At 53.9% G+C, this 11,685-nt stretch overlaps 1 protein-coding gene across 2 annotated transcripts; it reads left to right on the forward strand.

Annotated features, from left to right (window-relative positions):
• The first annotated feature begins 325 nt into the window (after positions 1-325).
• Positions 326-11,253, forward strand: CDK2AP1 (cyclin dependent kinase 2 associated protein 1). Of its 2 annotated transcripts, none has more exons than XM_053587953.1 (4): positions 326-585; positions 5,213-5,310; positions 7,420-7,546; positions 10,457-11,253. In XM_053587953.1, exons 1-4 carry the CDS (start codon positions 540-542, stop codon positions 10,522-10,524), a joined length of 339 nt encoding a protein of 112 aa, XP_053443928.1. In that variant the 5' UTR covers positions 326-539; the 3' UTR covers positions 10,525-11,253. The 2 variants fall into 2 exon arrangements, with proteins under 2 accessions (XP_053443928.1, XP_053443927.1); XM_053587952.1 differs by lacking the exon at positions 326-585 and adding an exon at positions 722-1,172.
• Positions 11,254-11,685: the final 432 nt, after the last annotated feature.

The raw sequence follows: 11,685 nt of genomic DNA on the forward strand, positions 1-11,685 counted from the left end.
ACAACGGAAAAGGGTGACCATCTTATGTATTTTTAAATTTTTTTTCAGACTGGGTCTCTCGCTATGTCGCCAGGTTATGTATTTTTTGACGAGCTTTACTACTTCGGCAGAACTCCACAAAAATAGTAGCTTCAGAAGGTTACTCATGGAATCTAAAACGCATTGAGAGATTACATGTCAGATCCAAGGGGAGACTGGGGTTGGGGTCGAAGGAGGGTCAAAAATTGCAACGTAAACTCCTGGGGGTAGAAACTTTGCCAAGTTCATTACGGCATCCTGAGAGGCTAAAACAAGTGCCTGACACGTAATAGGTGCTCCCCTGAAATATTTGAATGAGTTAATATGCAAAATTACGTGGACGCAGGGGTGAATTTTCCGGGTGGGAGGAGGCCTCTAGCTTTTGTCCGTCTCAAAGGAGTCTTAGGCTCCCAAACGGTTAAAAACCACTTAATACCGACCAAGACATGAAATTTATTTGAAATCAATGTCAAGAATTGGTTATTCTAATTCTGGGGCATAGCCAGACCTGGACATCTGGAATGATCTACGCGCTTAAGAAACGCCACTCGCCACCATTTTCTCCAGGTAATTTTCCATCCCTGCCCCCACAGTCAAGGGAGAAAAAGTACTTCTTAAATCCTTTCTAGCTATTGTAAAAACAACAAAAAGCGGTCGAATAAAAATGCTCCAGGGGTTGGAAGCCAGGGGGCGGCGAGGGAAGCGGGCGGGCCCGGGACCCCAGCCCCCCAAACTTTGGCAAGTTGCGGGCGCCGAGCGCACCCGGAGGCGCGGGGCGCGGCCGCGGGCGGAGCCGCCCCCTGACGCCGGGCCGCCCCTCCCGGTCCGGGCCGCCCCGCCGGCTCGGCTCAAAGTTTGCGGCCGCCCCTGCGCCGCCCGCCCGATGTATGGGTGATATACTGCGGCGGTGTCAGGGTGAGGGACGGCCATATTTGCCGGTGCGGCCCGAGCCGTCAACAACAAAAAGTGCGCGGGCGCTCGGTGGGCGCTCGGACGGGCGCGGGGACGCCGGGGCCGCCGCGCCGCCGCCTGGCCTCGCCGCCGCCGCCGCCCTCGCGGCCTGGCTCGGCTGCGCCTGGCGCACCCGCCGCCCGGGGGGATGTCTTACAAACCGAACTTGACCGCGCACATGCCCGCCGCCGCCCTCAACGCCGGTAAGTGAGCGCGCCCCGCGGGCCGCGCGCGCCGCGCCCCAAGTGCCGCCAAGTTGGGGGCCCGCGCTCCCGGCCCCGGCCCGGGGCTCCCGGGGGCTCGCGGCGGCCGGGGGCGGTGGGCACCGGCTCCGGGTCCCGGGCAGCGCGGCGGCCGCCGCCGCCATGATTCCGGCGCTCGCCGCCAAAGTTCGCGGGTGCGCCCGGTGGGCCGCGGGGCCAGGGGCGCAGGGCCGGGGGCGCGGGCGGCCGCCGCCGTCCCCCCCACGCCGGCGGCCGCGGATCTCGGGGAGCGCGGCGAGCGAGGGCGAGGGCGGGGGAGGCTTTTTCTCGGCTCCTTTTTCCTCCGGCTTTTGGGCGGCTCGGCGAGGGCCCCTGCCGGCGGGAGTCGGGAGCGGCCCGGGCCGCACTGGGTGCCGGGTGCGGAGCGCGGGGTCCGGGCCGCCCTGGGGAAGTGGGGGCCAGCCGTGCTGGATGCACGTGGGTAGGGCGGGGGCGGCGGGATGCCAGCCTGCAGCGGGCCCTGAGGGCGTGGGGCCGCAGGGATTAGGACTGGGACAGAGAAGGGGTCGCGGTCGCCCGCGGGCAGGGGACTCAGTGGGCCAAGGAGCCTGGGCCTGATGCATTGGAGCAGGGGCTGCCCCACGCGGGCACGCGAGGAATCCCCTCAGGCTGGGCACGGAGTGAAAGAAGTTGGAGACCAGGGGCTTCTGGGACCGTGGGCCGTGGGTGGGGGTAGCAGTTTCCTCAGGCCCCTCATGTGGGAGCCCCAAGTCTGGGCCTCGAGGGCCCCGGCTGCAGAAGGCAGGAGGGCCTTCTACCTTGCTGGACTGGGGCTGGTCGATCCCAAGAAACTCCTGCAGAAGTTGTAAGGCAGCTTCAGGCTGTGCCCAGAGACTTGCCCAGAGACCAAGGGAGCTATAGGGCATAAGATTGTGGGATTTTTGAGGTGACCATCTTTGTGCCCTCACCAGGGCCCCTCTTCTTTGGACACTTGGTTGGGAACAGACTTCCCAAAAGGCTCAGTGGGGCGAGTGTCCAGGGGGCAAAGGCCTGAGGGGGAGGGCATTGGTCCTACTGGTCACAAATGCCACGCTGGCTATCAGGCTCAAGTTTTGGCCTTATCTCCAAACATTGACTCCATAATTACAAAAATCTGAAGAGGGACATGGAAAAGTGAGATTGTAAAAAATCTTTCTGGGCAAGGAGGTATAGGGATTGCAAGATTCATGGTGCAGAGGGAGAGTTGAATTGCTCAATCGTGGGTTCAGCTCCAAGGAGCAAACAGCCACTGTTCTAGCCTCAGACATTCTCACCTCCTCTGGGGTCTGCAAAATTTACAGAGACTATCTTTGTTACTAGGTGGGCTCTTTCCAGGCATCCTCCCTGCAGCTGAGTGCTGGGAGGGTATGCTGCCTGTCTGGACAAGGCCAGATCTCAGGCCTGCTGTGGAGTCATGGGGGCACAGGCCTGAGACTGAGACCTTGGGGTCACAGGGACTAGATACCCCTTGTGTCTCCTGAAGCCCTGTTCTGGGCAGGCTGGCACCTGTGCCCAGGTCATCTTTCTCTTGGGGGAAATTCCAGGAGTGCTGGGGTTCCCAGAGACCTGGTACTTGGTAGGGGGCCGCCCATCCCCATGGGCCCCTGTGCAAAAAGCCAGGCTCTCTTCCTGCCATTTGCATCCAAGATGGACTCTCCGCTGCTGCCTGCCGCTCCTCCAGCTTCCTTGTCATCATCCCTCACGCCCTCCAGCCCTGCCTCCTGCTCACGGGTTGCCAAGCCAACCCGCGGCCTGGCCGGTGGTGGCAGTGGCAGTGGCGGAGTTAGACAAAGCCCCCGCCTCTCCCGCCCGAGAGCCCCCCCAGGCGCCCCAAGTGGCGGGAAGGCCGCCAGCTCCCCAGGCCCAGGCACTCTTTGTCTGGTGTGGGGGCGGGGAGCTGCGCCTGGCCCCAGGAGCTTCCTGGCCTCTGCCAACCCCCTCCGGCTCCCTGCACACTGTGCTCATTGTCTGAGATGCTCCCAGACGGCTGTGCTGACGTGGTCTCAGTGTCCCCGTCCCTGTGTCTGCAGCAAGGAGTAGCCATCAGTGGAACTCAGGGCCCTTTTGCCAACTCTCCCTTGGGCCAGAAACTCCAAACACTGAATAAGGGACCAGCCTTGGCCCAGAGTCAGGGTCATCTGCCACTTTACTGGGTGATGGGAAAGTTTAGTTCTGAGCTATTGTTCCACTGTCCCACAGTCAAAATGGATTGATTTACCATGCTTCTCCCTGTCTCTCAGCCCCCCTCCAAACCTAACCCCAGAACCATCAAATACTAGGCTCTAGAGTCTTAGAACTTCTGATGGGAAGTACTGCCTGGAAGAAACTGAGGCTGGAGAAGAAAGGGCCTTGTTTCAGGTCACATGGCTTAGACCAGCTCATAGTCCAAGAGGAAAACTAGGGAAGGGGGAGAGGGACGGAGATGGATAGTAAATGCATGGAGAGTGGGCAGAGGGCAGTGCAATCCCTGCCAGGGAGCTGGAATCTTCTAAATGTCCTGAAGGGCTATGTCTTCCCAAGCCCAGAGAGCTGTCACTGCTGATAGCCATCCAGACTAGAACCCAGGTCTGGGCCTGCAAATCCTCAGCCACCCAGGCCACACCCACTGCCTCATGGGAAAATGTGAAAGAACTGGGGCACCCCCCCATTCCCCATCCCCCGCTGCACAGCTGCAGTGGGTGTAGATGGAGGGTGTGCTTGTAGCATGTCCCCTGTCCTGAGCAGCATGTCCTTGTGCTGCAGGTGTCTCATCCCCATTTGAGAAGTATGGAAACTGAGGCCCAGAGTGGGTCAGTGCTCTCCCTAGTTCAGGATCCAAGTCCATTTTTGTAGTGGGCAGCTCAGGCTTCAGCATACACAAGGGCCCTAGCGGGAGATCCAGGGAGATATTTTGGGTGCTGTCCCCAGCACCTGGGCAGAGGATCAATGTTGGGGTGGCCAGCCCCCTGCATTGACCTCTTCTGTGTGGTACAGCTAGCTAGGGGCTTGGCCCCTCCCAGCTCCATCAGCCGGAGCACTTGAACTTCCTGCCCCCTCCCATCCCTCCCCTCGCCCACACCAAACAAGCAGCTGGTTGGTTTGGCCAGCCTGGCACCAGCTGTCCATCCCCGGGGCCAAGTCTGTGGAGCCTGTTGTGTGCGTGAGAGACTGTGTGGCTCTGGGGGCGGCAGGCGGGCAGCTGCTGAGGAGGACTAGGTAGATTCTCCATGGTTACGGCTGTTTGTAATTCTGCAGGGCATCCATTACCAGCTAATGGCTACTGGGATGCCATTGTGGGTCCTCATGTTCCCAGCACCAGCTCCTGACCCACATCCAGGAGACTGCATTCTGAGCTGGGCCCTACTCGGTCTCTGACTGCTGGCCCTGGACGCTGTGCCTGAATGTTGCCTCCCATATGTGGGTCCTTAACCCTCTTGGGATGCAGAGCCCTGGGAGTTGTAGACTGCCCCCTTTATGGAGGGGATGACAGGTTGAGGTGCTTGTTTGAAGGCATGCAGAGAGGCTGAGGTGCTCTCCACGTTGCTGACTTTGTGTATGGTGCAACTATCTCTAGCCTCCCAGGCCTTCCTGTCTTTACTGTGTAGCCTGGCAGCAATTTGGGCACTTGGAGCAAAAAGACTTCTGCATGTTTGGAATCTTCGCTTTAGGAGTGGGTTGACTTTTGGGGCTCTAGGTTATCAACCTCTGGGGAGTTGGACATGGAAAGGGGATAGGCAGGGATTAGGCTAAAAGCAGCAGTGACTTTCATTTTTTGTGCAGTCCCTCCTGCTTGGAAGGCTCTGATGGCTGGATAGAGTTGAGTGACTGATTTTCCTGTGTCTGCTACAGAGGTGGGGTGTATGGCATCAAGGCCTTGGCCAGTTAGACTGGAGGTGGGGCCAAAAGACCACAGTTGGTGGCATGGGTCGTAGGCAGGGCACTGTTGGAGGACTCAGTATCCTCACCTTGGGCACAGCCAGCCCAGTCCACAACACTTCTGATCCCTCTCTCCTGCCTTATAGCTGGGAGCGTCCACTCACCTTCTACCAGTATGGCAACATCCTCACAGTATCGACAGCTGCTGAGTGACTACGGGCCACCATCCCTAGGCTACACCCAGGTATGGCAACAGGATGGCAGCATAGTGAGGGCTGGGGGCCTGGGCACTGAGGGGTCTGTGGCTCCTGTCATCTGGGAGGGGAGTCAGTGGAAGATTGAAGAGCAGAAAGACTATGGGGCAGGCTCGGTGTCTTTAGCTCAGTAATAAGGGTGCTGGCCACATACACTGGAGCTGGCAGATTTGAATCCAGCCTGGGCCTGCCAAACAACAAAGACAACTACAACCAAAAAACAGCCAGGTATTGTGCTGGGCGCCTACAGTCCCAGTTACTTGGGAGGCTAAGGCAAGAGAATCGCTTGAGCCCAAGAGTTTGAGGTTGCTGTGAGCTGTCTACCGAGGGTGACATGATGAGACCCTGTCTCCAAAAAAAAAAAAAAAAGACTGCAGGGGTAGTCACCTTTGTTTCCTTGGCCCAGGACCTGGGTTGGTGCCTGTTCAAGACAGGAGACATGAGTGCAGGAACGACAGGACTGTGCTTCTCAGGGACTTCAAGGGTTGCTGTGCTGCTTCAGCCACTGCCCCATCTGTCTCTCCACTGGGCCCCTTCACTTCTCTTTCCTGGGCAAGTGAGGCCAGACCTTGACCTTAGATCTCTAACCTAGGACAGAGGACAGGATCTGCTCCACTTGCTTTCCATGGAGCATGGGCCCATGTCTTAAAGGAGTCAAACTGAGCCTCCTTGCACTGTTGGTAGTGAGTTGTGAGCGTGGCCCCTGAGTGAGGGCTGTGAACCTGCTTCCACCACTTTCCAGACTGTGACCCTCACGTGGTAGCCCCCCCCCACCAGGGCTCAGTCTCCTCATCAGTCCCTCAGTGGCTGGTAAACAGCAGGAACGGGGCAAGCTGCCATTTCAGCCGCAGGCCACATCTGCCACAGACGTGCTGCCCCTGGCTGGGCCCCAGAGCTGTGAGCCCAGGGGTCCTCGTCAGCTGGAAGGTTCTCCCTGGGCCAGGCCCAGCGTGAGTGTTCCAAGGTCGCCATGGAAGCTGCTTCTCAGCACAGTGGCTGCCCAGCCACAGTGCCCATTTCCCTGTCCATCCATGGCCCGCCAGGCCGTCCTGTCCCAGGAGGAGAAACAGGCTCGGACCCGGGAACGGGACCGGCTGAAGAAGCGGCGGCGGCGGGAAGACGGACTAAAGCGCAGCCTGGAGCGGCAGCGCAACACCATGGCCATGCGGCGGCGACGCCAGGACAGGAGGGAGGACTCCGAGGCCTGGAGGCACTGGTGTGAGGGGTCCCAGCAACAGGAGCAGGACCAGGACAGGAGGCTGGAGCGCCAGGCCTGGGGACAGAGGCGGCACAGGAAGAGGGGGGAGCAGGCGAGGGTCCTGCCCGGGGAGCTGGCTGAGCTGGCGCAGCTGTGGGAGCAGAGGCCTGAGCGGGTAGCCTCCTCTGCCCCACTGATCTGGGGGCTCTGGGTGGTGGTTGGAAGAAGAGGTTTTCTGTAGGGTGGGCCCTGCTGGTGGGAGGATGAGTGAATGGGACACACCCCAGGCTCTGTCCTCTTGGCCCCAAGTGTGGCCTTCATCTCTCCCCTTGCCCCACATATATCTTCTTATCCATCTGGTCCCAGAGAATTCTCTGAACTGCCCCCCCCCCTTTTTTTTTGGTTGGTAGAGACAGAGTCTCACTGTATCACCCTCGGTAGAGTGCCGTGGCATCACACAGCTCACAGTAACCTCCAACTCTTGGGCTTAGGTGATTCTCTTGCCTCAGCCTCCTGAGTAGCTGGGACTACAGGCGCCTGCCACAATGCCTGGCTATTTTTTTGTTGTTGCAGTTTGACCAGGGCTGGGTTTGAACCCACCACCCTCAGTACCCACTGAGCCACAGGTGCCGCCCCTCCTTTATTTTTTTTTTGTAATCCTTGAGATAAGCCAGTTCTTCTGACTTTTTTGTTTGAGATGACAAAGGAGCTTTCTGGAGGCTGCTGGGTGGTTTCTTTGCGTGTTTGAGGAAAGGAGAGTGAGGAGCAGCCTCCCTGACCTGCAGTTGTCCCCCAGAGTGGGACGTCCCTCTTTCCAGCTGAGGCAGTAACTCTGCCCTCCAGTGACTTCCCCAGGGCTCAGGTTGGGGTTCACCTCATCTGAATTTCTTTCTGATTCTAGGGAACTGGGAATAGCCAGGTGCCTCAAAGCAAGTACGCAGAGCTGCTGGCCATCATTGAAGAGCTGGGGAAAGAGATCAGACCCACCTATGCAGGGAGCAAGAGTGCAATGGAACGGCTGAAGCGTGGTAAGCCGTGGGCTGGACTCACCAGGTGACCCCGCAGCTTTTGAAAAAGATTTTCTGGGGGAAACATTGAAGTGTGGGCTAGGGAGGCATTCCCAGTGTGTTGGCGCCCCTGTTTGTTACAGAATCACTGCCTGATGTGGAGGCCTCAAGAAGGGCCTTGGGGGCTGGTTGTCTTTGGATGAGCTTTCTAGGAAAGGTAGCCCTGGCCAGTGAGCCTGGCTCACCCATGAATGCAGCCAGGGAGGGTCTGCTGGCTCTCTCAGGGACCTGCTTTGCGGCTCTGACTCCTTCCTGCTGCATTCCAGCAGGGAGCCAGATACAGCAGCTTCGTCCTTTTCAGCAGCTATGACCTCAGAGGGTGATCATGTCCTGGGGTTTAAGGGTCATTAGTTTTTGCACTACCCTCCACTGTCCCATCTTTTTTGAGCAGGGTCCCAAGGAAGCTCATGTGGTCTTTAGTAGCGCCTGGGGAGGGAGAGGGAGAGCAGGTGGAGATGACAGAACACAATTTGCAAGGATGTTAAATAGGTTGCTACCTCATGAAGGTAAAGGGGGGGAGGAGAAGGGAGGATTTCTGTTTTAGAAGGTGGCAGTTCAGCAGAGCTGTTGCTCATGAGCTCATTTAAGATTGGGAAGGATTTGGGAACTAAAAAAAGCAACTTTGAAGGCCAGGTGTGGTGGCTGAGGTCTGTAATCCAAGCAGTCTGGGAGACTGAGGTGGACTGCCTACACTCAGGAGTTTGAGACCAGCCTGAGTAAGAGCAAGACTCCGTCTCTAAAAGTAATTAAGTGTTGTGGTGGGTCCCTGTAGTCCCAGCTACTCGGAGGCTGTGGCAAGAAGATCGCTTCAGCCCAAGAGTTTGAGGTTGCTTATGAGCTATGACACCATGGCACTCTACCTAGGGCAACAAAGTGAGACTCTTGTCTCCAAAAAAAAAAAAAAGAAGAAGAAGCAACTTTGGAGAAAAAGGAAAGAGGAATATTCTTTGGCGCATGACATAAAAGGGGGCTGCATAAAGGAGGGCATGAATCCCCAAAGGGTACATGGGCCATCAAGAGGACAGCCTGCTACCGAGAGCAGGAACCTTATTGACTGGTGTTCATGAAAACTTTGTGAATCACAAAGCTAGACTGGGAACAAGCTGGGACAGGTTGAGAGGAAGAGGGACTGGCCAAGTGAGAGGTGTGGCTAAAGGGAACTTGGGGAAGCGGGTGCAGAGGCCAGCCTTGAGGTAGCCTGGAGTCAGGCATCGTTCTGCTCCAGGGCCACTGCTTGGGGGTCAAGGAGGTGAGATAGTTCTGGGAACTAGAGTATTGCTCAGTCAAGTGGGAATCACTGCGCAAATACTGGAGCCAGTGGTTCAAGTTGACAAGCAGATATAAGCTGCTGGTTCCTTAATGACAAGGAAGATCTAGGATTATCCTCTGGCCAGCCAAGCCCAACCTAACACACATAGGTCACAGCTGGCTGAGATGGGTCACAGAGGGGGTATGGCTCAGGAGTGCTGTTGGTAGGTTGACAAACTACAGCGTATGAACCAAGAATGGTTTTTACAGTTTTTAATGGTTGGAAAAAAAGATGAATTTAGGACATGTGAAAATGATGTGAAGTTTAAACTTCAGAGTCCTTAAAAAAGATTTGTTGGAACATGGCCATACCCATAGTTTACAGTTGAGTAGTTGTGACAGAGACTGTGTGGCCTAAACAGCTTAAATATTTGCTGGCTGGCCCTTACAGAAAAAGTTTTCTGAGGTTCTAAGATAAGATTTGTGAGATGTGGACACATAAAGTTTTAGCTGCTGGTGATGGAGGATGTCATTCACAGTGGCCTCTGTGGATCATGTACTGGAAGGAAATGAATTTATTTATTAAAATGAGATCAGGCTGGGCATGGTGGCTCATACCTGTAATCCAGCACTTTGAGAGGCCAAGGCAGGAGGATCCTTCAAGGCCAGGAGTTTGAGACCAGCCTGGGCAGTATAGACCTTATTTTTAAAAAGTAAATAAAAAGAGATAGATACTTCATGGTGCTCAGTAGAAGCAAAAATAGAAAGGTCAAAAGGTAAGTAACAAAACATAGAAAAGATTGATAGGGCAGGTTCAGCACCCGTAGCTCAGCGATTAAGGTGCTGGCCACATGCACTGGGGCTTGTGGGTTCAAACCTGGCCAGGCCTAGTAAACAATAACAACATCGAAATAGGTGGTGTTGTGGGCACCTGTAGTCCCTGCTACTTAGGAGACTGAGGCAAGAGAATCACTTAAGCCCAAGAGTCTGAGGTTGCTGTGAGCTGTGACACCATGGCATTCTATCGGGGGGAATGGGGGTGGTGGTGGGTGACATAGTGAGACTCTTATCTCAAAAAAAAAAAAAATAGGGCAGAAGGTGGCTGAACTATCCTCATCCTGAGTGAAGGATGTCATTTGTAGTAGACAAAGAATCGAACATACATGTACCTCCTGTTTTCTTGTATCTTTACTTGTACAAGCCAGAAGTTTCTCTTGTCTGCTTGACAGTGGTCAAGCCCTTTCTAGAATTTAGACTATCATGTAGTTAGAGAAATGTCTCTACAGTGAATCAAGCTTAAAGAACTTGGGTGCAAAAACATTTTTTCCCATCATCCAAGAGAATGTCATGAAAAGAGCTTGCTGTTGCCATCTTGAGTGCAGGAAGAAATTTTTAGGGAGACATGAAGAGTTTGGGGTAGGAGGTAAGGGCTTTGAGAGGTGGAATGGGATTTATTAGTCTCCTTTAGAGTTGTTTGGATGCAGGTCTCCTGAGTTCCCTTCCAGTCTGAGGCCTTATGGCCAGGATGTAAAAGGAGGGATCCTTTTACAGAACCTGACCGGGTTCTTCTGGCTTAGCTGGTCTTGTGACATGGACAAACCCTGGCCTCTGTTTCTCTTTCAGGAATCATTCATGCTAGAGGATTGGTTCGAGAGTGCTTGGCTGAAACGGAACGGAATGCCAGATCCTAGCCGCTTTTTTGGTTTTGACGGTTTTCCATCTTTTTACAAGACGAGAAGTTGCAGTTCATCTCTCCTGTTCAAATGAAACTTTTGTTTTCAAAATGGTCATTTGTTTTTTTCTTCCATGGTTCACGTAACTCGGAACCTACAGTCTCAAAGATTGGGAAAATATTTTGCAATTAATTAGGATTTACATTTTAAGTAGTTAGGAACCACTTTGGATTTTTTTTTTTTTTTAAGCATTGATTTAAAAGATGCACGTGACGTTATCTTACAGCGAACTAGTTTGCCTCCAAGACACCCTGGTCTCCTTTTACTCTTTTGAATATATTTCTGTTTACCCACGTTGTTCTTTGTTCCTTTTCATAAACTGATGCAGCTCTAGGGATTGTTTTAATGCACACTGACAGCACGCTCTCCTTAGTAGCTGGTCCCTGTTTGCCATACAGTGTAGATTCTGCTTAATGTAACTTCCTTTTTGCTTAAGCATTTGCATGACTATTAGTGCTTTGAAGTCAGTTTTAAAAATGCACAAGTTATAAATACAGAAGAAAGAGCAACCCTACCAAACCTAACAAGGACCCCCGAAAATTTTCATACTAAGACTGTAAGTAGATTTCAGTTCTGCATTTACTGTAAGTTGATAAAAAACATCTGGAAGAAAATGACTAAAACTGTTTGCATCTTTGTATGTATTTATTACTTGATGTAATAAAGCTTATTTTCATTAACAATTTGAGTTAAAATGTGGGTTCCTTAAATTCCTAGGTGTTACTTTAAAATAGCTGCTCTCCTAGCAACTCAAGAGGCTGAGGTGAGAAGATTGTTAAAGTCAAGACCAGCCTGGGCAACAAAGCAATTTTATCTCTACACTAAATTTAAAAATTAGCTAGGCGTGGTAGTACATGCCCATAGTCCCAGCCAGCTTAGTGGGAAAGCTGAGGTGGGAGGATCACTGGAGCCCAGGAGTCAGAGGCTGTAGTGAGCTATGATTGGTGAGTCTGGGTGACAGAACGAGACCCCATCTGTAAAGATAAAAGAAAAACTCTTCAATGAGAAGTAGGAGGTACCTGTCAAAGAGTATCTTCTTACCTGGCCCAGACAACTAATGTGATGACGTTGTTAGCCCAGTTGGCTGAGGAAGGAATGTGTTTTATTATCTCAGAGGCA

The sequence above is a fragment of the Nycticebus coucang genome, chromosome 4 (genome assembly GCF_027406575.1).
Source record: "Nycticebus coucang isolate mNycCou1 chromosome 4, mNycCou1.pri, whole genome shotgun sequence".
NCBI lineage: Eukaryota > Metazoa > Chordata > Mammalia > Primates > Lorisidae > Nycticebus > Nycticebus coucang.

What these genes read in the sequence shown, in the direction of transcription:
- CDK2AP1 (XM_053587952.1), top strand. Translation starts at nt 1,118, where the DNA reads ATGTCTTACAAACCGAACTTGACCGCGCACATGCCCGCCGCCGCCCTC. An exon ending in CGCCGCCGCCCTCAACGCCG is followed by an intron (nt 1,173 to 5,212) that starts GTAAGTGAGCGC and finishes CCTGCCTTATAG; the next exon opens with CTGGGAGCGTCCACTCACCT. An exon ending in CATCCCTAGGCTACACCCAG is followed by an intron (nt 5,311 to 7,419) that starts GTATGGCAACAG and finishes TTCTGATTCTAG; the next exon opens with GGAACTGGGAATAGCCAGGT.